Source organism: Pholcus phalangioides, unplaced genomic scaffold, assembly GCF_987345545.1.
Source record: "Pholcus phalangioides strain wild (caught in Gottingen) unplaced genomic scaffold, Ppha-v1.0 ptg000012l_1, whole genome shotgun sequence".
NCBI lineage: Eukaryota > Metazoa > Arthropoda > Arachnida > Araneae > Pholcidae > Pholcus > Pholcus phalangioides.
In genome coordinates this window covers 5,052,373-5,078,312 of record NW_028301605.1, presented here as the reverse complement: position 1 = coordinate 5,078,312, position 25,940 = coordinate 5,052,373, and the positions used below count along the sequence as shown (strand labels likewise).

The 25,940-nt window shown below is 36.7% G+C and overlaps 1 protein-coding gene across 2 annotated transcripts in view; it reads left to right on the top strand.

Moving 5' to 3' along the window:
- The first annotated feature begins 12,807 nt into the window (after positions 1 to 12,807).
- LOC149079200 (caveolin-3-like) overlaps positions 12,808 to 25,940 on the top strand; it is a 104,074-nt gene continuing 90,941 nt past the window's right edge. The window contains exon 1 of one of the 2 annotated variants that reach the window (XM_089239958.1): positions 12,808 to 13,171. In XM_089239958.1, coding sequence (XP_089096084.1) covers positions 12,893 to 13,171 — 279 coding nt within the window. In that variant the 5' untranslated portion in view covers positions 12,808 to 12,892. Of the gene's footprint in view, positions 13,172 to 22,473; positions 23,072 to 25,940 lie in introns of those variants that run through there. The other variant, XM_089239959.1, reaches the window with a different exon arrangement.

Below are 25,940 nucleotides of genomic sequence, written 5' to 3'. Positions count from 1 at the left end.
AAGGAATTGGTATAGTTGAATGTGGTTTGCAAAAAAAAGTGATTATCACGAAGGGAGATATTTTTTTTTGGTACAGATAAAATTAGTTGAAATTTTTGTCGATAGAGAGAGCTCTGCACGAAAGAAAGTCACTAGATATATGCAAATTAGAGGGCAGTAAATGAAGGGTGCACGATTTGCAGCGAATTTATGAATTTTCCTGTTACTGGCGCTTACATAAGTTTTCCACTGTGATGTTGACATTGGTGGATAAAGCGATATTGGTAAAGTACCTTAGCCACGAATCACCGGCTGAAGCTTTACGAATTTTTCAGACATAGCTAGAGTGACCATACGTCCCGTATTTCCCGGGTCAGTCCCGGTATTTTCTGTTTTTTTTTGTCCAGACTTTTTGGCAAAAGTGTCCCGGTTTTTTCCGTATTTTACGCGAAGCCTACTTCGTGTCATAATGTCAATTTATTTATCATAATTCAATTTAGATCATAAATTATTTTATGATAATTACAACTATAAATGAGAATATTAAACTCCCACATTTGTCTTGGTGAACGTTTTATTTCGTGGAATTCATTTTAATCCACTGTAATTTGCAGTAATGGTTCATTTCTCGCAATTGTGATTTCTCCGCAATATCAACAATATTTGTCAACTTTGTTTGGTTTTGGCGCGATTTTTGGCGATAATTGGCGACGTCCAGTATCCCAATTTCCCGTATTTCTCTCGACGAAATATGGTCAGCCCAGACATAGCAGAAGTTGAAGAAAGCTTCAGGTCCAATCACAACTTCCGGACTGATATCCCGCGCCCTCTATCGACAAAAACTTGAAGTAATTATTCCCCTGAAGGGGGAAAAAAACAACAACACACACTTTCGTGAAAATTAATTTTTTCACAAACCGCATTCAGATATACCAACCCCTAAAATTTCTGAACCATTCACGAATTTATGGGACGCCTTGTATGCTCTGCTTGAAATAGTCATTTTTCATACCTATACAATTGAAATTGAATTTCTTCACTCTAGCTTATTTTATCATTTTGAAATTTCACTTTTGATAAATGGTAGAAATTTCTGAATCGAGCACATATAATGACACATGGCGATCGCTTTAGAATTTGTCGTGAACACGGCCGAGTCGATCACGTAGGGCGTTGGCGATTCGCGCGTGGAGGCGACGTTGACAGATTGTCTGACCGTTTCGAAAGCTGTGGTTTTGTTTCATACTAAAAGAGCTTTTCACTTCCTCCGCCATAAATTCTGGCTGGAATAATGCCAAGATTAAAAAAAAAAAAAAAATGTATTAGCTATTTAGCCCGTTATGGTTCTTCCGTTTTCATACAATGCATCCACATTTATTACCACGAATAAAATTTTCTCAAAGAAAAGGTTTTCTAATTGCTTAAATATATCAAGGCGAATAGACGGTCAAGTACAGATTGGAACCCAAAATAACGAAAGATAATTTTAACTCTAATTGCAGGTATGATAGGGAACCAGCTCAAGGGGGTCATTCAAGTATTACGTCAACATCGAGGGGGGGGGGGTTTCGGATTTGCTGACTTTTGATGACAAGTGGGGAGGGGAGTTTGAAGGTTGCTTACGTCAACAACCACCCCTTTTTGAAGATATGAAATATTCTAAGCTGCTGACGAAATGTTGCTGACAAGGGAGGGGGAGGGGTCAAAAATGGCTGAAAATCTGTTTACGTAATACTTGAATGGCCTCTAGTACTTAATGGCAATCCAGTCCTTAACTAAGGAACGAAAAATAAAATTTTATTTACCTCATGAAGTGGTGTTAATTCCGGAACGATTGCGTTTGAAGGATGAGGAGGTGTCTTGCTCTTCCTCTTTTTTATTTTGTTTGTCGGCCTGCACAAAAACGGAAAGACGTAACGCAAGCGTCTCCCCAGAATCCATCGTCGGTGGTTCCTTCCAAGTTTGACGTTCGTCTAGTGCGCGTTGCGTGGCTTGCGATGGGATATTTCCTGACAACCGTACACATGGATGAGAAATCTCAGTACACCACTCAAGGACAAGGAATAGCGTGTGCATTTCACATGTAGACGCGCCTTAGGATTCGTAACCGACACGTTATCAGTTTCCTGGCGCAATTAAAATTTCAGAAAAATGTTTCAAACAATCTACACATTATACGATGTATGGACACACATCAGTCACGGCTCGTCTCCGCATCGTGTGAGTTCGAAAAATTTTTCTTTCCTCTACGCTAACAAGTGCTGTATACGGACATAGTTGAGGGAAGATGAATATTTTTTTCGCCGAAAATAGACCTTTTTTCTTTTCCCAAGAACTCTACCGCCATAGTGATAGAGGAAAACCCAGCATAGAAGGCCTCCGCACGCTGCTCGTGACGTCAACAGAGTTTGGCTGTATCGATAATACTGACGTCAAACTTGCTCTCAAATCTCACAGTTGAGTCACCCTTGGGGTTTTAAGTAGCTCTACCCAAAACCATATTGCAACATTCACGGGATTTAAACATTCAAATGGTTCACCCAAAGCAGCACTTCAATTGCGTCCAACTAGAGCTTCTTGGCATAATAATCAACATAGTATAGTGCAAGGGCTGCCCAACGTGGAGTTTCTAGCGGAACCCTTGATGATAATGAGGCTGTTCAATGGAACCCTTGATGATAATGAGGCTGTTCAATGGAACTCTTGATGGTAATGATACTGTTCAATGGAACCCTTGATGATAATGAGGCTGTTCAATGGAACCCTTGATGATAATGAGGCTGTTCAATGGAACCCTTGATGATAATGAGGCTGTTCAATGGAACCCTTGATGATAATGAGGCTGTTCTACGGAGAGAGAGAAGTCAAATAAGCCTTTCAAAAAATATTTATCCAAAAAACAGTTTTTCCCCTACTTCTGTCTGAACAACGTCACAGAACCAGGGATAAATGAAAGACGGCTTAGTTACCACCTCTTAATCAGGAACATACCCAGGATCGACTTTTGGATGGGACACAAAGACTTGGAAGGAACACAAATTACCACCCTACACATCAAAAAAGCATTGAAATTACAGAAATTGGTTACAATAACACAGAAAAGGTACCTTCTATAGATTAAAAAATATATATAATAATCGAAATATTGGCCTTCAAGAGGCTTGAAAGACTGCCTTAGTTTCCTGCGTGGAAATTCGAGCAATTGACAAGGACCGCATAATTTCAAGGCCTCTCCGGAAATGGATTGATCGTTTTGTGGGCTACACAAATTTCGCCTCACTTCACTACAGCCTAGTTATCTTCCCTACGTATTCCCCAAATTAGCTTCCCTGGACTACATCCCGGTTAGCCCCTTCCACACCGTAAATATGGCTGTGTGTCTAAATCACTGTTTCGGTCTTTATCATGCTTTTGCACCCTCTAGGTCGCTGTTTTCGTCCCTCGATCATCAGATCATTCTTTTGGTCACTCACATACATCTCCATTCTCTAGGTAAGTCATTAAAGTGGTCTGGATTTTTTTTTTAAACGACACTAACGCGTTAAAGTCCATAGCAAAGAGCAGCTTTGTGAATATGAGTAACAAGAAGATTTTCTTCTTCGAAAGCTCTCCGATATCCGGGATTTGTAAGGGTTCCGTGGCGTTTGATCACGCGGAACCTCCAACAAGCTGTCACGAAACCCTCGGAACACCAGTTGGAAACCCGTGGTGTAGCTTCCAATGACGTTTCGCTATTCAGCTTCAGCAATGTTAATCTCTTCACGAAAGCGACGTAAGAGGGTTCCATCAACATGCATAAGGAAGGTTCTCAACAAAAGTAATTACCGATATGTGAACATACAAATGTTCAAACTCTCGCCTGGACGGCGAGACCAAAGCGATTTCGGAACAATCAATGCTTTGAAAAATTCTTCAAAATATGTACATCATTTCGTTAACGAATGCCATCATCAGTCATGTGAATTCCTCCTGAGGGAAATCAACACCATATGTTATCATGGGGGAGCAATATCATTAATAATTCAAGAGAGAAAATCCGGAGTATATAGTTATAAAACTTCACAAAGAGAGTGTCTCGCACCTTTCAGACATGTCTAAAAATCGAACCGAGCGAGAGCTAATTCCATAAAAATCGACCGATCGTTAACTCGGACCAGTCAACTATCGTTATGGTGAGTTTTTGATGAGAGGAGAAGTGTTTTATTTTTCATACAAAAAAGAAAAAAATACACCCATTCTTTTCTGATGTTATTTCAGGGTGATATAATCTCACCGCGATACATTATTATCGATTATTATTATCATTGTTTTGTATGTTGTATTTTGGCTATATTGAGTATCAGTGTGACAGATCGATGTTCCCTGCCAATGTATGACAGTCACTCGCATATACCTCCGTGATTTATGACGTTCATTTTTTGTTTTTGGGGGTTCCCTGGTAATACTAATATTGATATTCGCTTTGGAACTTGATGAAAAACGATACGGTTTTTTTCTCCTTCATAGAATCGGGTGCAATTAACGGGACAAAAAATAGTTAAAAGACCTAAAATTGGTTATTTATAATCATTATCTAATACAAGGACAGTGCTATTAACGCTTTATAATAATTCATGACACACTGGTTGCCAATGTGATCTTATGTTATGGTTATTTTCAAAAAGGCATGTGATTCCAGCTGGTCGTTGATTGATGACTAGAGCCCGGATTATTTTGGCCTTTTTCAGCATTAATGCATATAAATGCATAAAATCGAAGAATTTTCAGAATAATTGCATATTTTTGAAAGTTCCTTTATAAGCGTAATCCCCTTTTTTATGATATTTCAAATAAATATTGCTAAAATAATACAGTAAAACCTCTCTTTTGCGTTCACCGGCGGGATAAAAAAATTCGTTCGTAAAAGAGGGATGGTAGTTGATCATAGATTTGAAATGAGTATTTCTGTTACACAAGGGGAAAATGTAATTTGGCCGTAAAAGAAGGGTGACCGTATCTGACGGGGGGGGGGGGTGTCCGTTAGGAGGGGTGTTTCACTGTATTTTTATAACATCGGTTTTTCTGCCGCAGGTGGAATTTAGTGAGTTAATAGAGATGTTCGTATTTTTCCCAAATATTAAGAGTTCTATTATTACGGCTATTTCAAGTGATATGTCAAAAGCGTTCAATTTTTTTTAGAAATAGTGTTGAAATTCTTTTGTTACTGGTATTTCGTAACTGAGCAGTCACAACAAACTAGAAATTAAAAATGTCTAAATAAAAAATTTGTAGAAGTTTTTTGTATATTCACAGATATATGTGGGGGTATATTTTGTAAATGAATATACACTAAGAAATAGAAAATATTCTATTTGATAATGCATATTTTATGATTTTAGATAATTTTTAACTTTTTCATAATTTTTTTGTGTATATTTTGGGTTTTAATGCATATTTCAGCATTTTTAAGATCATATTTCGGCATTTTATGTGCATATTTGCGTATTTTCAGAGCATATTTCGTCACTTTTTAGTGCATATGATCCGGGCTCTATTGATGAGTATTGTTCCAGTGATGTCCTACGTGTGGCCAAAATTACTATTATTACCCAACAAGCAATTCCATAAACAATTTTTTCTATAATTTTGTTGCAGTTTGTGTTTATTTTAGGTGCTTTTTGTCACAGAAAAAATAGAGACAGAGGGAAAAAAAGCGTTGCTCCGTTTTTTTGAATAAAAATTTTAGATTTGGCTTCAAAATGCTAATATTAGTTGTCGTTTAAATTTTCATTGTGGCTAGAGATAGTTTTCCTCTCCCAAAAAATGCGGTCTAAAGTAGTTTTTCTTCTCCAAGTGCGTTGTATACCCGTATTCCTTCGGACCATACTTATCTTCTTATTGGGCCTAATACAGTTTCTCCTGCTTGCGATTTAGCTCAAAACTGCTTTCCCGTCTCCCAATGTTATCAGAAGATATAAAACAGTTTTATATCTTCTAATGTGGCCTGAAAGTTTTTTTTCTGACCCCAATGTGGCCAAAAACAGTTTTTTCTTCTCCCAATGCTGTTGAAACAGTTTTTGTTCTTTCGATATGGTTTCAACCGGCCTAAAAAGATTTTTCACCTTTGAAAACGGCTTTCCAATTAATTAATAAACACAGTTTTTCTCTCTTTTAATGAGACCCAAAAATAAGGTATTTCTGTCCCCCGCCCCTTTAAATTTTGTCGAAAACAAATTTTCTTGGTATCCAGTGTCACTTAAAGCAGTTTTTCTTGATTCCCAATGCGATAAAAAAACATTTCACATCCAATGCATCCTGAAACAGCCTTCCTTCCTCTCCAGTGCAACACGGAACAGTTTTTTCTTCTTTCCAAAGCAACACGAAAAACAGTTTTTTTCTTCCTTGCAGTGCAACACAAAACAATTTCCTTTCTGTTTCAACTTCCAATGCAGCCCAAAAGAGCTTCTCTTCTTTTAGTACGGTCTAAAATACTTCTTCCTGATTAGAATTTGCCCAAAACAGTTTTACTTCCTTCCATTCCCACACACAAAGCAGTTTTTCTTCCTTCCATTGCAACACAAAGCTGTTTTTCCCTTCCATTTTGCAATACAAAGCAGTTTTTTTTCTTTCTTCCATTGCGACACAAAACAGTTTTTTCCCTTCCATTGCAAGACAAAGTAGTTTTATCCCTTCTTTCACTGCAAGACAAAGTAATTTTATCCCTTCTTTCACTGCAACACAAAGTAGTTTTTATTACTTCCATTTCAGCGCTAAGCAGTTTTCTACCTTTCATTTTATAGCAGATTTTCTTCGGCCTAAACCTCTTATGAAGCTTAAAATAATTTAAACTTCCTGTTTCAATGAGACCCAAAAAAGTTTTCCTTCGCTTAATACGACCACGAAAATTCAAAAGTTTGGATGTATGTGAAAATACAACTTTATATCAATTCTGCCGTTACAAGTCCCGTAAATGCTCGAATAACAAACATCTCTATAACGGCAACGCGAAAAGCATGTTGCCACTCTTTGGCGGTTGGAGAAAAATATGCAAAACCTCCGTTACCATAATATACCTAATAACCACTTATTAGTTCGGGGTGACTATTTTGATATATTATCGACCTCTCAATAATGCTCTAAGTAGAATAAACAACGGGATAGAGCTCAATGTTTGCATTAAACAAACATGTTTTTGTAAAACGTTAAGCTAAATATAATGTCTAATAGCACGTTACTGAATCAAACTTGTTGTCTAATGTTGGCGTGAAAGATTACGGGTTCCCCGTCTACCGTGGGAATGGTTCGTGATCACGGAATGAGCACGTGAGAGGTATCAAATATGTGTGCGCTCTGTGAAGATGTTTATGTATAAGCAAACACACATATTTAAACACATATTTACGCATTTGGATTTAGGAATGACCTGGATTTCTATGGCTAGTTACGGTTAGAGTTCGGTTATTCACTTTAACGTTCTCATATATCACGCGAAATTCAATTGTGCTTACGTCGGGACGTGAGTTCGAAGTTAGAACGTGAACGTATGAATTAGCTAAGCGTCTTAAAATTCATACATGATGCACCCGTATATCATCGTTCAACGTATATCGAGTTATTTATATGGAGTCGTTCAACAGAGTAATGCAACAAGAATTGAATTAGCAAAATTTTACTAAGTTCGGAACAACATTATTGTTCCTACATATATTGCTGAATCGATTTTGTGCATATTCAATGTCGCTTCTCGTCTAGGTCCGGCGGAGAATTCTGGGATTCCCCTTCCTCCCCACCAAACACTGTTGTACAACGTGAGATATAGTAATAAATAGCAATACAAATTGTTAAAGCACTGCCATGGCGATCATAGATGGCGTCCATGTGATTCGTAGGAAATATTAAAAAAAAAAATTTTGAATAAATTATTTTTCTCGCACTGTATATTCGATTGCTGATTAATTGACCTTGTGAATATTTTCCATGTGATTGATTAATTCCACGTGATATTTTGCAGGCTACATATGATTTGCAGGTGATTTCTAGATTATGGTTATTTTTCGGGCATTTCCCAGTCCATGGAAATTTTACAAGTAAATTCTAGACTATAATTCTCTTTCAGATGGTTCTATCGTATAAATACTTTTTCAGGAAATTACCAGGCCATAGATATTTTCATGTTGTTCAGTTGAAAATTTGAATGAAACAAAAATGTCTAAGATCAGGGATATTTTCATGGTAATTTCTAAAATAGGGGACATTTTCACAGTGATTTCTGGACCACGGTTATATTTCAAATTATTTCTGGACCAAGGATATGAAATATTTTATTCTGAACCACATGAATAATGATTCCAGACCAAGACCATGAATAGTGTTCAAGTGATTTCTGTACCAGGGATAAGAAATACTTTACTCTCACACATATGAACGTTGATTTCCAGGCCATGCATATTTTTCCCAGTGACTACGGATATACGGATATGTTCCAATTATTTCTGAGAACCAGGAGTATATTCCAAATAATTTCTGAACGATGCATATGGAATGTCTAGCTCTGAGCCATATAAACCTTGATTTCCTGGCCATGGGTATTATCTAACTGATTTCTGGATCATGGATATATTTCACGTGATTTTTGGACCATGGATATGAACTATAATATTCTGAGCTACATAAACCTTCATTTCAGAACCATGGATTTACCAATTGGTTCCTAGGCTATGGATATTTTTTAAATGATAACTTAAATATTTACGTGTATAGAACTTAAGGGTTATAAGAAAACGTTATTGGTTCAAAGTCTCCCTTGGACATTGATATCGTCTCACGGGTTCCGCTGCACATGAAAACTGCTCTAAGGATTTCGTGAAACATGAAATGTTTTTCAAGAGCTCCACAAAAATGCAATTAGGTACCTCTGCTTGATTGACTAATAAAATAATAAAAAATTTATTGATAATATTAAATAATTGCAGAAACAGATTTTACGCAAGCTAACAGATTAGATTTAAAAAAAAACCATCCCAAATGTTCCATTTCACTAAATTTTCTGAAAAGGAACTTCCATCCGGAGACGATATATTTCTTCATAATAGATAAATTAAATTAATCGTTTAAAAAACAAAGAGTTCTGAAATTTTCCATGAATTTTAAAAACGTGACTCATCCTAATTCTAAACAAGAAGCAATTGAATTTACTCAAAGAAAACTCTGGTTTTTATCTTCAATGCAAAATACATTTTCTCCCTTGAGAGCACCCTCATAGGTTGGTTATCTTTGATAAAACTGTGATTTATTATCGCTTTCTCTTACGAGTATTTTCGAATTCCCTAAAACAGAAACGCTAATGCACCAATTCAAGTAAATCGAATTTACAATATTTAAGAGTCTTTGATTTCTCCATTCAATATTGAAATTCTTTCTGAATTCTGACTAATGTTTTAGCTTTAATGCATTATATAATATAACTACAGTTCTAGGAAAAATATACACGATTTATATACTATCAGTGCACTATGTATGCGAGATTATTTAAATTCCCGATGAATTTACTCATCTCCAAAATTCAATCCCAAGAGCATCGGAAGTTTATATTTCGTCCTTTGTGTTTTTAGGCATTACACGTGTTTGTAGTACTTATATTTATATATGACGTGATGCTCATGTTAAATAACTTATATTTTTAATCTCTGTATTTTAAAGCTTTCGTTACATTTAATCTGATGTAAAAGTCTAGTTGATAATACCTGGATCGTCATTCATAATTGTATTTAGATGTTAAATATGGAAATTTAAATAATAGGTGGTACAGATAGATGTATTATTTGTTTTTTCCGTCTTGTAAAGCTTTGTGTATTTCCCATGGAACGTCATAAAGTTCGAATGTGATTCTCCCATTCCCTAAAATTCCCGCTGGATTTGATTTGATTTCCGTTGCGAAAAGGGTATAAAGCTTTCAGAATATTTTATTTAAACATTAAAAATTGTGGATATTTGTTCCATTCAATAAACTTGAAATCGCAGAAAATACTGTAAGTGTACGAAATACATTTAATCGAAAAACTGAATTACACAGTGAATTTCACCGCATAAGGGGTTTGTATAAAATATTTCTACCTAGTAGATTCTTCCATTCTTTCAATAAAGATTGTGAACACATGAAGTTTAGCATACAAATGAAAAATGTGGTATAAGCTGGTTTTTTTCTGATGATAGCAGTGGTTCTTAATACTTTTACATCCCGCACCCCAGAGCAATACAGTTTACCTTCCTACACCCCTCCCCCGGATAATGCGTTTTCTATTTGTCATATATAATTTAGTCTTCCATAATTACACAAATCTGAGATGGAAAAGCTTTCTCAAAAATAAATAGAATTTTTTGAAATTTTTAAGATGCCAATTACTGGAAAAATAATTAAAAAATTCCATCACGTACAATGTTTTAAATAGATGGGGGTGCCCTGCACCAAAGTGAAAATTAAAATTCGATAGTAATGCATAGGCAGCATACAAACCTCACATAAGCTATGCGTAATAGACAAATACAGTAAATCGTTGCCAAAGATATTTCAGTGATTTCGAGGTGACGATTCCGAATCTATTGGATTTGTCAGATTGGCTCTAGCTTCAAGATAAAGTGAAAATCAAATTTCAGTGGTTATACATAAGCAGCATATAAATCGCATTAAAACGGTATGTTTCAAATAAATATAGTAAATCATTACCAAAGATTTTTCATTGATTTTAGAGTCTGTCATTATAACGACAGAGCTAGGATATAAATAGGAACTGTGCATTTATGAGGTGAAATAAAATATAAAAGTGAAAATTTCAAAATATTTGGATTTCAGTTATTTCTCCAAAAACATGAAATCTGTAAAAAAAGAAATCTCCAAAACATGAAATAATTTTATAAAAAACAACCTTTTACATGATGAAAAAATGAATTTTATATTAAGAGATGGTATTTTTTCGCCCCGAAATATACTGAGAAATTGAATTTCCTGGATGTTACGCCGAAACTAATGTTTGGAAAGAAAAGTGATTTGTCCCCTTGCATACCGGGAAAGTGCTCTCACCAATACACCAGAGACACTTTTCAATTCCTTATAACACGCATTAGTAGCGTTAAGCGCTGAGTGGAGACAGCAGCCTTCCTTAACTACAGCAATTTCCGCCCCGGTTGGAGTTTTTGTATTTAGAGATGGTATTTTTGGAATCAGCACTAAAAATAATATAAAAATCGATATTATCAAAACTAAAACAGCTTTCAAAAAGTTTTTTTTTTATAGATCCGTGTTAATTACATTCATCATTGATTAATTAATTTTCATAAGAGTTCTTTTACATATTATTTAATTACCTTTTTGGCATGGTTGATAGTTAATTTTGGTTTTCCGTTTAACCCCCCTTTTAAAAATTAATTCATATACTAAACTAAAAAAAATATAATTTTTTAACATTTCTCGAAAAACGTGAAAGGAAAATATTCAAATAAATTGTTCTTAACTTACTAATTTCAGCCAGAACAACAGCAATAAATATAAGTTTGTTTGACACTTGATTAAGTTACTAAACGTTTCTCCTGAGTAGTGCTCATGGCTGTACCAGATCATGTCAAGCACATGATATACGAATGTAAACAAACCGCAAAATGCTTTGGGTACTAAGCCTTCACTTTTTTACAAGCTATTGGCGAGAAATTTGGGTGATTTCTATTTGACGGATCGGCGATAAATATGGTAACCTTGTTCTAACCTCACCGCACGTTTGAAAAGTAAAAGAAGGAGATGGAAAAAAAGTGGAAGAAAAGGAAGGAAAAAACAAATGTCTCTCTCGTACACGGAAACGGTATAGTAGATAAGTTTGTAAGAGAGTACGTACGAAGTAGATTTCTCTTTTCACCCTCACCGTACATAAATACAAATACAAATACAACGCCACAACAGGCAAATTGCCCAACGAGGTGGCTGACTTAAGAACATCATGGATCCTCGAGCCCCTACCTACTACTGCTACACCACACATGCACCCCCCCCCCGCGAAACCCCCCAACGAATCGGTACATGCGGGAATGTGCGTGTACGTGTAGTGCAACCTGACGTAAAGTTTGTTTCTGTGTAATGCTTGTTATGTGTAGAGCTGTCATCTGCCCCCAGTTTTACTAACTATGAGTGAAGTGTTATGGTTGAATGATTTACCGTTGTAGGACTGTTGCTCTCTGTGGCGAGACTTTTTAACGGGGAGATCGGCTCGCATTTGCGCCTTGAAGTTGGGAACCACAGAAAACCAACTTCAGCCGACCACCGAAAGTGTAGGTACGCAATGGGTCTCGTTGTAATCCAACTTTATTTATATCATGTATATATATATATATGTATTTGTGATTATGTAACCAAGGAGTCAAGTAATTCTTTTGTTTTTTTTCACAACGCAATGTCCTATTCATGAAGTAAATGTAAAACTTTAAGTTTTTGTTTAATTCTTTTGATATTTTTAGTAACGAGTGAGTATAACACGTCCCTTCTTCAATGCTCCCAGAATCCGGGGCCGGGTATTTGAGCTAGTGACTAGTTACTGGTGAGATTAGAAATATTGACTTTCTGCCGGGACTAGATTTTCATTCTCTTATTTAGGTAATAACGGTGATAGTTTGTAGGAATTTTTTTTTTAAAACTTATAATTAGAATAATAAAAACCAGCAATTTTTTTCTTTGCAAATTTATAGCCTACTCAACATTATAAAAATTATTTCGAATTTTATATTTTGTAATTTCTATATTTTAAATTTATATTTAAATTCTCATCCATAATTTTTATTTTTCGAATTTCGTTTTAAGGTAATGAAATGAAATTCTCATTTTCGAATAACGTGGTACAGGATTCGGAAAACCGTGACCGAAGTCGACCAAATTCCAAACATTCTCAAGTTTACAATGTTAGCCAAAGAATATCAGAATCCAAGTTCTTTACCTACCGAGCTTATTTCACCTATAGTCATTGGATATACTGAAAAAAAAAAGGTAAAGATGCGTCGGCCTGATATATCCAATGGCTATCCCATCTTCAGTGACGTCACGAACTTCGCGCGGATGCCTTCTGCTATAGATGGTGTTGGGTTCGAGAGATCACCGATGTATGGAGCCTTCATTTCCCACCCCACTCCAGTGGTTGGAAAGTGCCGTAGGACGATATACGACTTGAGTTGGTGTGCGGTAAAGTAGTTTACAATTTTGTCATGATCACCTTAACACGTATTCACTCTAAAAATCTCACTTCATACTAAATGAGAAGATAACATGCACTAAGTTTCTTTCCCTCACTTAGGAATTCTACAACGCACTTATTTCGCTATAACAGATACGCACAACTTGCTACGACGCAGTCAAAAAATGATACATCCGACAAAAGATGTCACGACTAACATGTTTTTTGATTTTTTGGTTCTTTTTTTAACTTTGAACCTATCATAAACATGGCTGGTTGTCAGGTGTTTTTTTTCACCCAATCACATTGTAGGAAGCCGAACAAAGGAAACCAAGAGTTGGCACTCTCTTCACCACTTTTGTTAGAAGAACAGATACAGGCATTCTCCCGGCGAACATGTTCTAGTAACGAAGAAGTGCCTTGATACGCTAAAAGGGTAGGTTTAGGTTCGACGAGGTAATTACTAATGTATGGACAGCGGTAGGGCGAATTCGACGATCAAATCTGAATAGAGCGATCGTGAAAGTGGTGAGTGACCAAGTTAATTTTTGTTAGAGTTGTTATAGGGGTGAGTGACTGTAAGAAAATGTCTGAAGTTTTTAAGAAATCACATTGGAAGTTAAATGTGGCGCAATATCTAGAGTAATTAAGCAATGCATTTTACTTTTTTAAATCTAATGGGACGTGTATCTCGGGGCGTGACAATGTAGCCGCAAACTGTTCAGCCACATCGAAAAATGCACAAATTTCGGTTATTGACGGTAACATACACATACAGGGTGGGCAGAAACTTTGAAAAAATGAATAAAAAACGAAAAAATAACCGAAATAAAAAATGGTTTGCAGGGTTAGCATCGCTAGGTCACGGGAACTTTTTAAAATAGGAAAAAAAACTGAAAAACAACCGATAGGTGGCACTGGTACGAATGACTTCGCTGGAAATATGCAAATGAGACGGTTATAAGGACTGCTCTCCTAACTCACAACCAGTTCACCGTTGTGAACCGTGTATGTGGACCTATTGCACTCTGCTGTAGCTGGTTTTGTCACTCACCTGCAATGTGTTATCCCCTGTTGTGGTGGTCATGGGAAACACATACTGCTGTAATAAACGATATGGAGACATTCTGTTCCTATATTTGCGTATGTTTTCTCTGACTTGTGTACGTCAGTGCCACCTATCGGCTGAGGGTTTTTTTCCTGACGAAAAAATTCCCGTAACATAGCGATACTAACCCTGCCAACCGTTTTTTTTATTTCGGTTATTTTTGCCGGTTTTTTATGAAGTTTTAGTTTCTAACGGACCTTTTTGCCCACCCTGTATAAATATGTTATTATTGAGCATCAATTTCTTTTTCAAACTCTATTATTTACAAAGTTTTATTAATTACTTTTTTGAATATTATTTCACTCATTTTTATATTCTAATATTAGAATAAATAATATGTCTGATTAATTCAATGCAATATTGATCGAAATTTCCGATATTCATGTGATTTTTTTATTTATCAAGCTTTCGGGAAAAAAAATCGTGGTAAGAGATCTCCGGGAAACACCGATTGATACCGAGAGGATCAAATGGGAAATACGAATGCCAAGATAAGACGTAAAACGTTTCTCGTTAGTAAATGATGATGTCCACAGCCGGGGAAATAAAAGCAAGGGAGTGAGAGTAACACTTCCATTAATCTGTATCGAATCTAGTGGCGAGAAGTCCAGAACAACACCAACGTCTTTAAGGATAAAAAGAGACCATCATCAATCAAGATATACAGGGACATACACTGCTCAGATATATGCAGCACCCGCTCTGGTGGACGTATTCCATCGGAACTTGCTCTCTATAGACCACGGGAGAAAAAAAGTAAAATTAAATAGAAAAGTTCCACTTACTCACCTGGTGGGTCAAAATTGAACTATTTTTTTATTGCATAAATCTCTCTCTCTCATTTTCTCACTAAGATATCCTGATAATCTGGCTGTAATGAGTAGGGGAACTTTAATTATAATCATCCTTCATATTTTCTTTTATGTAAAATGTTCACTCATAATGCATAGTAGCTAATGCAAAAGGACTATTGCGTGAGGAAAATTTCGGTTTTGTCATCAATAATATGCATTTCCAATAGTTTGAAGATAGAAATGTTCAAAATTTATTTTTCAAGTCACATTTATATCACTGCAGATTATCCCATATATTCGTAAATGGTTTAAAAATCCACAAAAATTGTAGAAACTGATATTTTTGAATGCGGTTTGCAAAAAAGTTATTCTCACAAGGGGGATTTTTCTTTTTTGGTACAGAAAAAATTTAGTTCAAATTTTTGTTGATAGAGAGCACTGCACTATAACTAACGAACTAATCGTGTGATGGCTCGGTCCATATCCTACGGGACTTCTAACCGAAAAGCCATCACCGGGAAAAATATTTTTAGTATGGTTAATATGCAAAATGAAAAATACATATGCTCGTCCTATACACAATACACAATCCCAAACATTCCAGAAACAGTTATACATACAAGCACAGTACAATAGCAAGCAAATAAAATAGTACATATGTGTATCTCATACACATTCCACAATTTCTAAACATTTCAGAGATAATAATTATACATACATGCATAATAAAATAGTACACATATGTGCATCCATTAACATTCCACAATTTCCAAACATTTCAGAGATAGAAATACAAACAAAAATGTGTACACATCAGATAACCCAATCACGTATGGCTAGTCGTCAGAGATGCAATACGCTACAAGAGCGTGTACTTTAATATAGAGATTATCGAATTCTGATTACATAGTTAGTCTATTCCGTAGCAGGGATTTGCTTCGAGTAATAGGCGGCAAGTAATCTGATAGGATTGAAGTCGTGGATGTGTCCGAGTCTGGAGGTAGGCTAGCAGAAGGTCAAGTCTTGGTGTGCCATGTATGCATGTGGGTCTCGCACTGTACTATAGCACAAATCACTGGAAATATGCAAATCAGAGCCCAAAAAGTGCCGAGTGTACGTTTGATTGCACATTTCTGAGTGTTTCTGTTACTGGTGGTTACTTAAGTTTTCATTGACATGCTGACATTGGTGGATAAAGCATTATTGGCGAAGCTGTTTTACCTCATTCACGAATTACCGGCTGGAGCTTTACTAACGTTTCAAACACAGGAGAGATTGAAGGAAGGTCCAGGTCCAATCACTCCTGATTTGCTTTCGTGTAGCGTCTTCTATCGACAAAAACTTGAACTGTTTTATTTTCTGTTTCTCCCTTCGTGATCATAACTTTTTGAAAACAGCATTCAAGTTCACAATTATTTTAATATTCTTGGATTTTTGAACTATTTAAAGAATTTTTTGGGACACCCTGTACTTAGAATTAATAAATTTTTATATCGCTTCATAAACGCGTACTGTTTCGCGTGGAATGAACATGAAACCATTTTCCACTTCTTCAACGGAAATATAAATGGACGGGACGCTAAAAAAAATCCCTGCATAACATACCAAGAGCACAAAAGTTAATCCTGTTTATAAGTTCTAAAGCCTGGACAGGCTGAAGAACTTCTGAAATTTGTTTAAAAATTTTATGGGATGATTTAAGCCAAAAATTGTATTTTAAAGAATGATTCATCCCTCAGAATAAGAAAATGGATCCTCATTCCTCCATTTCGCCGTTAAGACGTTCCCACAAAAACGTTTCATAATTTTTTTTCTGATGAGTAGTCAAAATTGCAGACAGTGCAGAACCAACACCACCTATAGAACAGAGCCTCCGCACGAAGCTCGTGACGTCACTGGGGAAGGCCATTTCACCTATTGGCATTGGGTCGACGCAAGCGATATCTTTACCTTTTTTTCTGCAGTATATCCAATGGCAATAGGAGAAATCGCCTTCTTCATTGACGTCACAGGCTTCGTGCGGAGGCCTTGATCTATAGGTGGTGCTGTCAGAACACGCCAACTTTAATTTGTAAGTAGTACTCTTGGTATATTATTCTCGGTTTATATTAGTGGCTTTTGCTTGTTGAATCCAAATGGACAACTTATATCATTCGCTGATGATACAGATCTTTACTTGAAGGATGACACCTTTGAGAACCTTATAGAGAAAATTTAGTAAACCCATTTTCCAACTGCTGCTTAACCATTTTTTTTTATTTCGAAAAATTACTTCACTTTATTTTTCCTTATTCAAAAAATACATATTCATGTAAAGAATATAAATTCTTGTAAAGAATAAATTTCCCAACGAGAGCAAAATTGAAATTTATTTTTTCGGAGAAGAAATCTTTTTCCTCTCTCGACGATTTCCACTTAAGTGAAATCGAATCCTCGTTTTCTAGGAAATGATATCCCATTACATTCCAATTAATTTCCTATTCCGTAAATTTCTTTTCTCCCGTGTGTGTGTGGACCTTCGAATTTCATTTATATTTTGAATTTAGTTCCGTTTACCGGCAGGAATATATCTTGGCCAACTTATTCATGAATTTAGATATCATCTGGAATGTCGTGATCTTGTATGTTATTGATAAAATTGATTTACGAAAAATAATTTCGAACATAAAAAAATAAAACATCGCTGAAATATATTTGAAAATACATTTTCTTGTTTTGACCTGGATTTCACTATAAAAATTTGATAAAATATCTTTTAAAAACCTGGGAGAAAAACACCCAACATGTCTATTGATTACATTCGCGTGAATGTATAGTAACAATAGTAACCAATGCACTGATTGGTTATTTTTTCAGGTTTTGTAAAAGATCTTTTATTAAAGTTTTATAGTGTTATCCCGGTCTTAGCTGAATACAATACTACTGTGTGCGTCTATAATTTCTCTGATGCGTCCTGAAATTTCTGAAAATTGGGATTTATCTTTAGCAATAATTGATCTCTATATACAGGGTGTCCTATAAGTGCTAAGGTGACCTTTATCTCATCAGCCGTAGAAATATAGTTTCAAATGGTCCCTAACAAATGTATATAACAGATTACGGCTTTCTTTGTAGTAAAATAAAAACTATTAATTATCATATATACTGTATTATTCAAAATATTTGAATTTGGTATTTTCCTATCCTTATTTTAAGCGTATAGTTCTGATGAAGCTTAAAAGTACCAGGTCAATCAAATCGTTGTGTAATAAATAATGTTTTTAAATGAAAATATTTGTTCTTGTTTGTAGGTTTTAAAATTTGAACTAAAATAATCTACCAAACAATTACATGATAGTTATTTCATTTTTTTTTTTATAATGTGGTACTGAAGTAGTTAAAAAGAAAAAAAACAGATAAATTAATTTATATCATACGTGTGTTTGCCATTGATATTCAGACCACTTGGGGTCGCTGTGACAGGCGTCTTAACCAATTGGGACCGTCTGCAATGAAATAATGCGTTCTGGTCCGTTAGAGACACTGGTACATCATCACAACAAAATTCACCGAATGAGGTGTAGAGAGTAGAAACATTTCTTTTTCTTTCTCGGTATTTTTGCGATAAAATAGTGCCAATATTTTCAGTATTGTAACAAGAAGCGGGATGCCACTGGAACTCGAGTTTCACGGTTTACTGTTGCCCGAAGGCCTCCTAAGAGAAGAAGAGGCACCTATAATACTTGAATATATAACATTGGCACCTATTTATCCAATTTTTGAACTTGCAATTATATACATTACTCTTGGCACCTATTTAATCTCTTGTACTCATTATTAAAAAAAAAAAAAAGGATAAAAATGAAAAAGCCACCTTGAATGCAGGGGACGAACTTTGAACCTCGTGTAGATGATGTATTGCTACTGAAGAGTAGGAATTTAGCAGCAGGTTGACACTGAGTAATTCATCACTATATTGTTTTGATAAATGAACTCTTATCTCCTTACAGGTTGTGGTGGCATTTCACCTCAGGCATAAATTTTGTAGGCCATGACAGCTTTATAACCGGACTTGACATATCTCCTTTTTTTCACATTCATACACTCACACACTGACTTACATAATACTATCCCTTCTTCTTCTTCATAGGCCTTACTAGGCCCGTCTGTAATTCCACAATCGGCCCACTGGGCTGGGCATGGAAGTTAAAGTCTGATGCTGGTCTGGCTGGTCCTAAGAGAAGATGATAAGAATGCAGAAGACCCACTGTTTGCGTCCCGCTAACTGCAGCACACACAAGAGAACGCGTTTAGCATGGTGCAGATGACATCAGCTTTGGACCAGACTTCAGTGAAGCACCGTGCTCTTCACAGATGAGTCGAGATTCAGCCTGGGCACTGATTCTCGACGTACACTCATCTGGGGAGAGCCTGGTACCCGATACCATCTCTCCCACATCAGGGAAACGAACCACTATAGTGGTAGAGGTGGCATGGTCTGGACAGGCATCATATTGGACGGCCGCACACCCCTCCATGTATTTGGCAGAGGGTCCGTGACTGCTAGGAGGTATAGAGTGGAGATCTTAGCCCTATGTTCGACTGGCGCAGTTGGCTCCCTCGATTCCTGTTCGTGGACGACAACGCTCGTCCACATCGGAATTACCTGGTCAACTGTTATCCGGAAAGTAAGCATATTCGGCGTATGGATTGGCCAGCCAGATCTCCTGACCTGAACCCTATAGAACATGACTGGGACGCTCTTGAGAGGGCAATTGCAGCTCGCCATCCCCCTCCGATAACCATCCCGGAACTGAAAACTGTGTTGCTGTAGGAGTGGGACCGATTGCCACAGAGACTCCTCAACTGCCTTGTGTCCAGTATGCTGTCGTGCTGGGCGACCTGTCTGACTGTGAGAACTCCATATTAGACTCATTTTCGGTTAGATCTCGCAATGTGGATTTTGGACATTCCTGCAATGAAGAGCTTTACTGACAATCATGCGTGCGTACTATGACTTTTGTGTGATACATCTCTTTCTCTGTTATAACTGTGTATTCGTACCAAATCTCATCAAAATCTGTCCACTAGTTTTTCAGAAATTCGACATAATGTGCCAATTCTCTTAATTTTGCACACGAGTGTAGTTGAATCACTCACATATATTATTTACATAATAATATTCATAATAATATTGGAAACAAATGTCATTATGAGCTCATGCAAATATTCAAGGTTACAAAATGATTATCATAAAAGTTGTATTATGACACACTAAAACATTTGTTTATTCTTCCGGCTGCCCACGACAGGATCGCTGAGTGTGTCATTTTTACGAGTGGACATTTCAAAAATAGCTCACACATACGCACATACGTCCTTGATTCCTAATCATAAATTATACAGTGTGTATTACTTAAATATTATGGTATAGGAGCCTAAGTGAGCCCCTCTATATATTGAATATCTCTCTCTGCATCTGTTTCAGATTCTACTTCCAAATCACTGGTAGAATGTTCGCTGCTTCCAGTTATTATCAAAATAGTTTCTTTATTATTCATCAAATAGTTCAAGACTTTCTGTAGTTTTCTCGTTGCAGGTCTTTGTAAAATAATCTTCCGTTTCCATAAGATCTTTGGTCCGTTTGGTGGCGCCTCTAAATGGTATCCCTTTGTGTACTCACACAGTGTCACATAGTGTATCACGCTTTCCGGATGGCCGAGTCTACATGTGCTGGTCTGGCTGATTTTGTACCTTTGCATGTATTCATCGATTGGACCGTATTCTGTGAGGAACATTACTATTTCTGTCTCGGCATGACTTCTTTCATTTTACCCCCTTTTGGTATTACGTCGAAAACCCTTCTTCCAGTTGTGCACATTTGCCAATGGTGTTGCCATTTCGCTGACACTTCTTGCGAGAGCAGATTTTTAATGTAGGATGCCGGTAATTTCTTTAGGTGGTTTCCATGTTGATATTTTAAAGCCTCTTTTGCAAATTTAGCCGCAATTTCATTTCCCTCAATCCTACATGAGTTTCACCCAACGTACTGTAATCTCTATCAGTATTTTCCTAATGTCATGCACTAGGCTATGTGGGGATTCCATGTCCTGTATTGCCTGTATACTAAACATACTGTCGGTATAAAAGTTTGATAAAATATATTTTACAAAACAACCAATAAACCTTTCCTGTTGGTTACATTCGCTCAAATGTAATCAATGCATTTATTAATTTTTTTTTTCAAGTTCTGTAAAAGAACTTTTACCAAAGTTTTATAGTGTAATCTCGGCCTTATACAGAATTCATGTTCCTCGAACTATGAAGCAACCTAACTGCCATGGTGCCAAGTCGAAAAACGGTGTAAATCACAGTGACGGTTTGGTAACGGCCCTAGCGGCGTTGTGGTAAGATGCTCCTCTACCACCGTGAACATGTCACAGTCCCAGGTGAGAATACACATAAAATATTTTCCCTATCGAGCTTGACGCGACTACCGACAGATGGCGCCTTCATTCCCATCCCAACTCACGAACGGCAGTAAATTGCAATACAGCGATATGCGCAGAGTTGGTGTTTGGTGAAGTCGTTTGGTAACGATAGAAAATACAATCCACACAGTCAATAGAGTCTTCGCGTAAACGTAATAAATAGTAGGACGAGATTGCCTTCTTTGGAACTAATCTCAAACGGTGGACTGAAATCATAATAAAAATACAACAAGCTATTAGAAAATGCGTGAACCCATATCTCTTCCAGTGTCTCTTTCAAGATAATAACTTGAACCTTTCTCCAGAGTAAAACGAAGTCAGCAAATGCCAGGACGCAAAGGAAAACAAAAAAAAACGGAAATTAAATAACATAGGTCTGGGGTGATATTAAGATACCGTGACTTTCTCGATATCGAAAAAAGAAAAATGGTTTTCGGGAAGCGAAAAAGAGTATAATGAAGTTAGAAAGTGAGTCTGCAAAGTCACGAAAGTCATTTTTTTCTCTCTCCTCCGCGCCATTTTTATTTATTCGCCGATAATTACCCAGGAGAATTCTCTCTCGGAATGAGAAAAAAAAATAATTCATAGTGGAAAAAAAAAAAAAAATAGGCAATGTCGGCCAGAAAGAAATAACATGACGTCAATAATCGCGAGTATCTTGTGCACCAATGGCCTCAAGAGAAACCTCTCTCCTGCATCCAATGACATCTCGCGTGCTAACCCTAAATGTGCCTAATGTATCTATGGTAACTTCTTTTGGTAGGATTCCACAACAATTTTCGCAAGTTTTTACTTATATATTTCATCCTATTACATGATTACATGAGAAAATTTATCTTTTTTTTTTTTTCTACCTATCCTTTAAAAATCTCGAAGAAAATTCGCGTGATCGGACATATTTCTCTTTTTCTATCTCATTTTAATCCATAACTAGATGATCGCTGGGAAGTACATGGATTCATGTCTCTCTCAAAGTAAAAAAAGAAGAGATGATTACAGATCCATGAGTTTCAGATACGAGATAATACAGAACATGTCTCTTCGCAGGTTATAAATGATCATTTTTTTTTCTTCATGTTATTATTCTTTTCTACGATAGAAAAGATTTAATACGGGTGGAGACTTTTTCAGTGCTAGGAAGAAAATGGTTCTTCTTTGGCGATCAAAAGTAATATCATCAGCCGGTATCTCATTATTATTTCAAGAATGCATCAGGAATTAGGGGTCCTCTGATCGTGGTCTTGAAGAACCAGCTGTTTCATTTCGTTGGTAGGAGAATTCCTACGACCTAAGTCTAAAGAACTACGACGTAAGTCGAAGAGGGGAGGAAAAAGTATTCTTCCAGCTGATTTTGTGGATATTAGCTCTCGTGTGTGTGTGTGTGTATGTGTCAAGGGTCCTAGAAGATTCTTCAAGACGGCGTCGGTATTTGCAGTTGAAGCCAGTGAGTTACCGCCGCCACCGAGCATGGGTAACTCTGGCAGTACTCCGAATCTTAAGAACCGGGATCCAAATTCCTTGAATGAGTACCTTCAGGTAAAAAATTATTATATTCACTTTCTAATTATTATACACTAGTCACTTGCACAATAAGTGTATTCCTCATGTTCTTTATTATAGAGTATTAGCAAAAATAAATTTTGAAATCACGGGTATTCTATACATTGTGGGAGTATTCAGGAAGTTACAAACCATTGCAAATGGGTTAAAAATGTCAGAAACACATTGCTTCGGAATCATGGTAACCAAAACAAACATTCCAAAAGTCATTATCGAGGTTAAATAACCATTGTTTTTCCGAATATTTTTCGACAATTTCGGGCATCTGCTCAGCTCTGACAAAGTTGCCTATCGTTCAAGTCGGATCCGGTTTAGCATTTATACGTAAGAGCTTGAGAGAAATCATTTCTATAGCACAACTAAGGGTTGAAAACAATCATATGTGCATGTGGAGTCCGTTAAGGGCTAAAGAACAATCATTTCTGAAGCCCATTTAAGAATCCAATGAAGAGCTTAAGAGTAATCATTTCTGGAGCTCACTAATATGGTTGAAAGTAATCACTTCTGGAACTGATTAAGGAGTTAAAAACAATCATTTCTGGAACTGATTAAGGAGTTAAAAACAATCATTTCTGGAACCCGTCAAGGGCTTGAAGACATTTCTGGAGCACACTAAGTGTTCACCTTAAACATGGATTTTCGTATATTCAATTACAATTATATTATTTGTGTCGTAATTCAAAACTATCCGGCATTCTTAAAAATTTTATATAGGTTCTGATTTTTTTTCCTCCCGAAATTTAATGGTATATATTTCATGGTTGAAACAACTGCATCCCGTCCCTCTAATAAAAATTTTTCTACGAGCTCATCGAGGTGCACCTGAAAACCGTAGGGAATCCAGGATTTCGAAAGAAACAAAGGAACGACGAACCCTTTCCGCATACTGTACATATACAGCTCAATAGCTTTGGGTCTGAACACGTGAAGGAGAAAAGAGATTTAGATTGTCCCGGGGTCTATTTCCATCCGTGAAAGATGATGGGGTAAAAGGAACAGGATACGTCATTCTCCCTCTTTTATATTGTCCCTGGTGTAAGGTTTCTATCCCGGCGTCTCTTTCTAAGGAATCTTATTTTCCAGGTCTATAAGCTCCAAAGGATTCGATCCGAATGATCAACCTGGTGAAATAAAATGCTTCAGACTGGTCGGAGTAACGAGACTATTTCTGAGGCGAACTATTTTACTTCAGCGAGAAAATGAATTGTTGGTTCGAATCTTATCCAGTCGTTGAGATCGATTTTTTTAAATAATATATGGATCCAGAGTATTTGAGAATTCTTATTCATATCGTGTAGCATCTCTGAGTACGCGGCGCTGGTACACAAGTCCTGTAAGCATGGGCGGAGATACGGGGGGGGGCATTGATCCCCCAGCGTCAAAGGTGGAGTCGACTGATCTAATATATATATGTATGTATGAATTGACATCATCACCCTCCAGCAATAATGAAATTGCCCCCCCCCCCCAGCCTTCCAAGTCAATCTCCGTCTATGCCTGTAAATCCTAATGCAGCCTTTATATCTTCATCCAGTCGTCGTAGAGGTATGGTTCCAATTTAAAAAAAAATGGTCAAAATGTGTTCAAAAATCGCGCCGTACAGTTTTAAGAGTGAAAATACAGTGTGTCACAAAATACGGGCACCATATTCCACCCTATTCTAAAAAATTCAATTAGAAAATTGTTGGACTCTCTCCTTAGGCCAAAAGAAAAAAACTGCGAGATTCTTTTGTTGGCCTCAGGAAAGACAGTGAAACGACTTTCTAACTGGACTTCTTGAAACAGGGTGTCCGTATAAAAAGTTAATTTTGGTATTTTGTGACACTGTATTTTCACTCTCAAAACTGGTACAGGGTGATTTCTGGACACATTTTGATGATTTTTTAAACTAAAACTACATCTACGATAAACGGTTGATGAGATAAAGGCCACGTTGGGACTTTCAGGACACCCTGCATATGTTACGGTAAATGTGATCAAATATCCACATCTACAAGTAGTCTGACTGGTCCACGCGAAGCTAGTCCATTTTATCTAGGTGCCATCACGGGTTTATGCATTCCGAATAGTCAATACTATCCACACGATTGGCTTTTGACACGCTTTTCCATCTCAATAATGAAATCCCTTTCGAAGTGAGTTTTATAGGTTACATCGCTTATCGTAGCAGTCGAGTGTGTACCCGGCCTTATACGGTGTGTATCGTTAACAAATTTGGGCAAATCGTTTCTGAATACCGTGGTAGATTCAGGTCAATCATTTGAAGCCCTCCGAGGTTTCGGGTAAATCACTTCCCATGTCCACTGATGCTGCAATTCATTCATTTCTGATGTCTGCGTTGACTTGAAGCAAATCATGGACTCTTTAAGTCCACTAAGGCTTGAAGCTAGCCATTTCTAGAGCTCGCAACGCTTGTGAGTCAATCACAGGGCCTCTTATTACACCAATTCTTTCTAGAGTCTTCTAAGGCTTGGAGTCAGTCAAGGATTGAAGTCAATCATTTCTGCAGTCAACCAAGACTTAATGCCAATTATTTCTGGATCGAACTAAAGCTTGGGGTCAATCATTTCTAGAGTCAACTATTGTTTGGAGTCAACCAGTCCGCTTAGCCTTTTCACCAATCATTTCTAGAGTCCGCTTATCATTTCAGAAGTCAACCAAGGCTCGAAGCCGATTATTTCTGGAGTCCGCTAAGTGTTGGAAAAAATAATTTCTAGAGTCTGCTTTAGCTTTACGTCACCAATTTCTAAAGTCCACTAAGGCATGCACGTAATCGTTTCTTTAACCCGCCAAGTCTTAATGTACTGTTTAATGGACTTTGTTCAGCTTAATTTCAAAATTATAC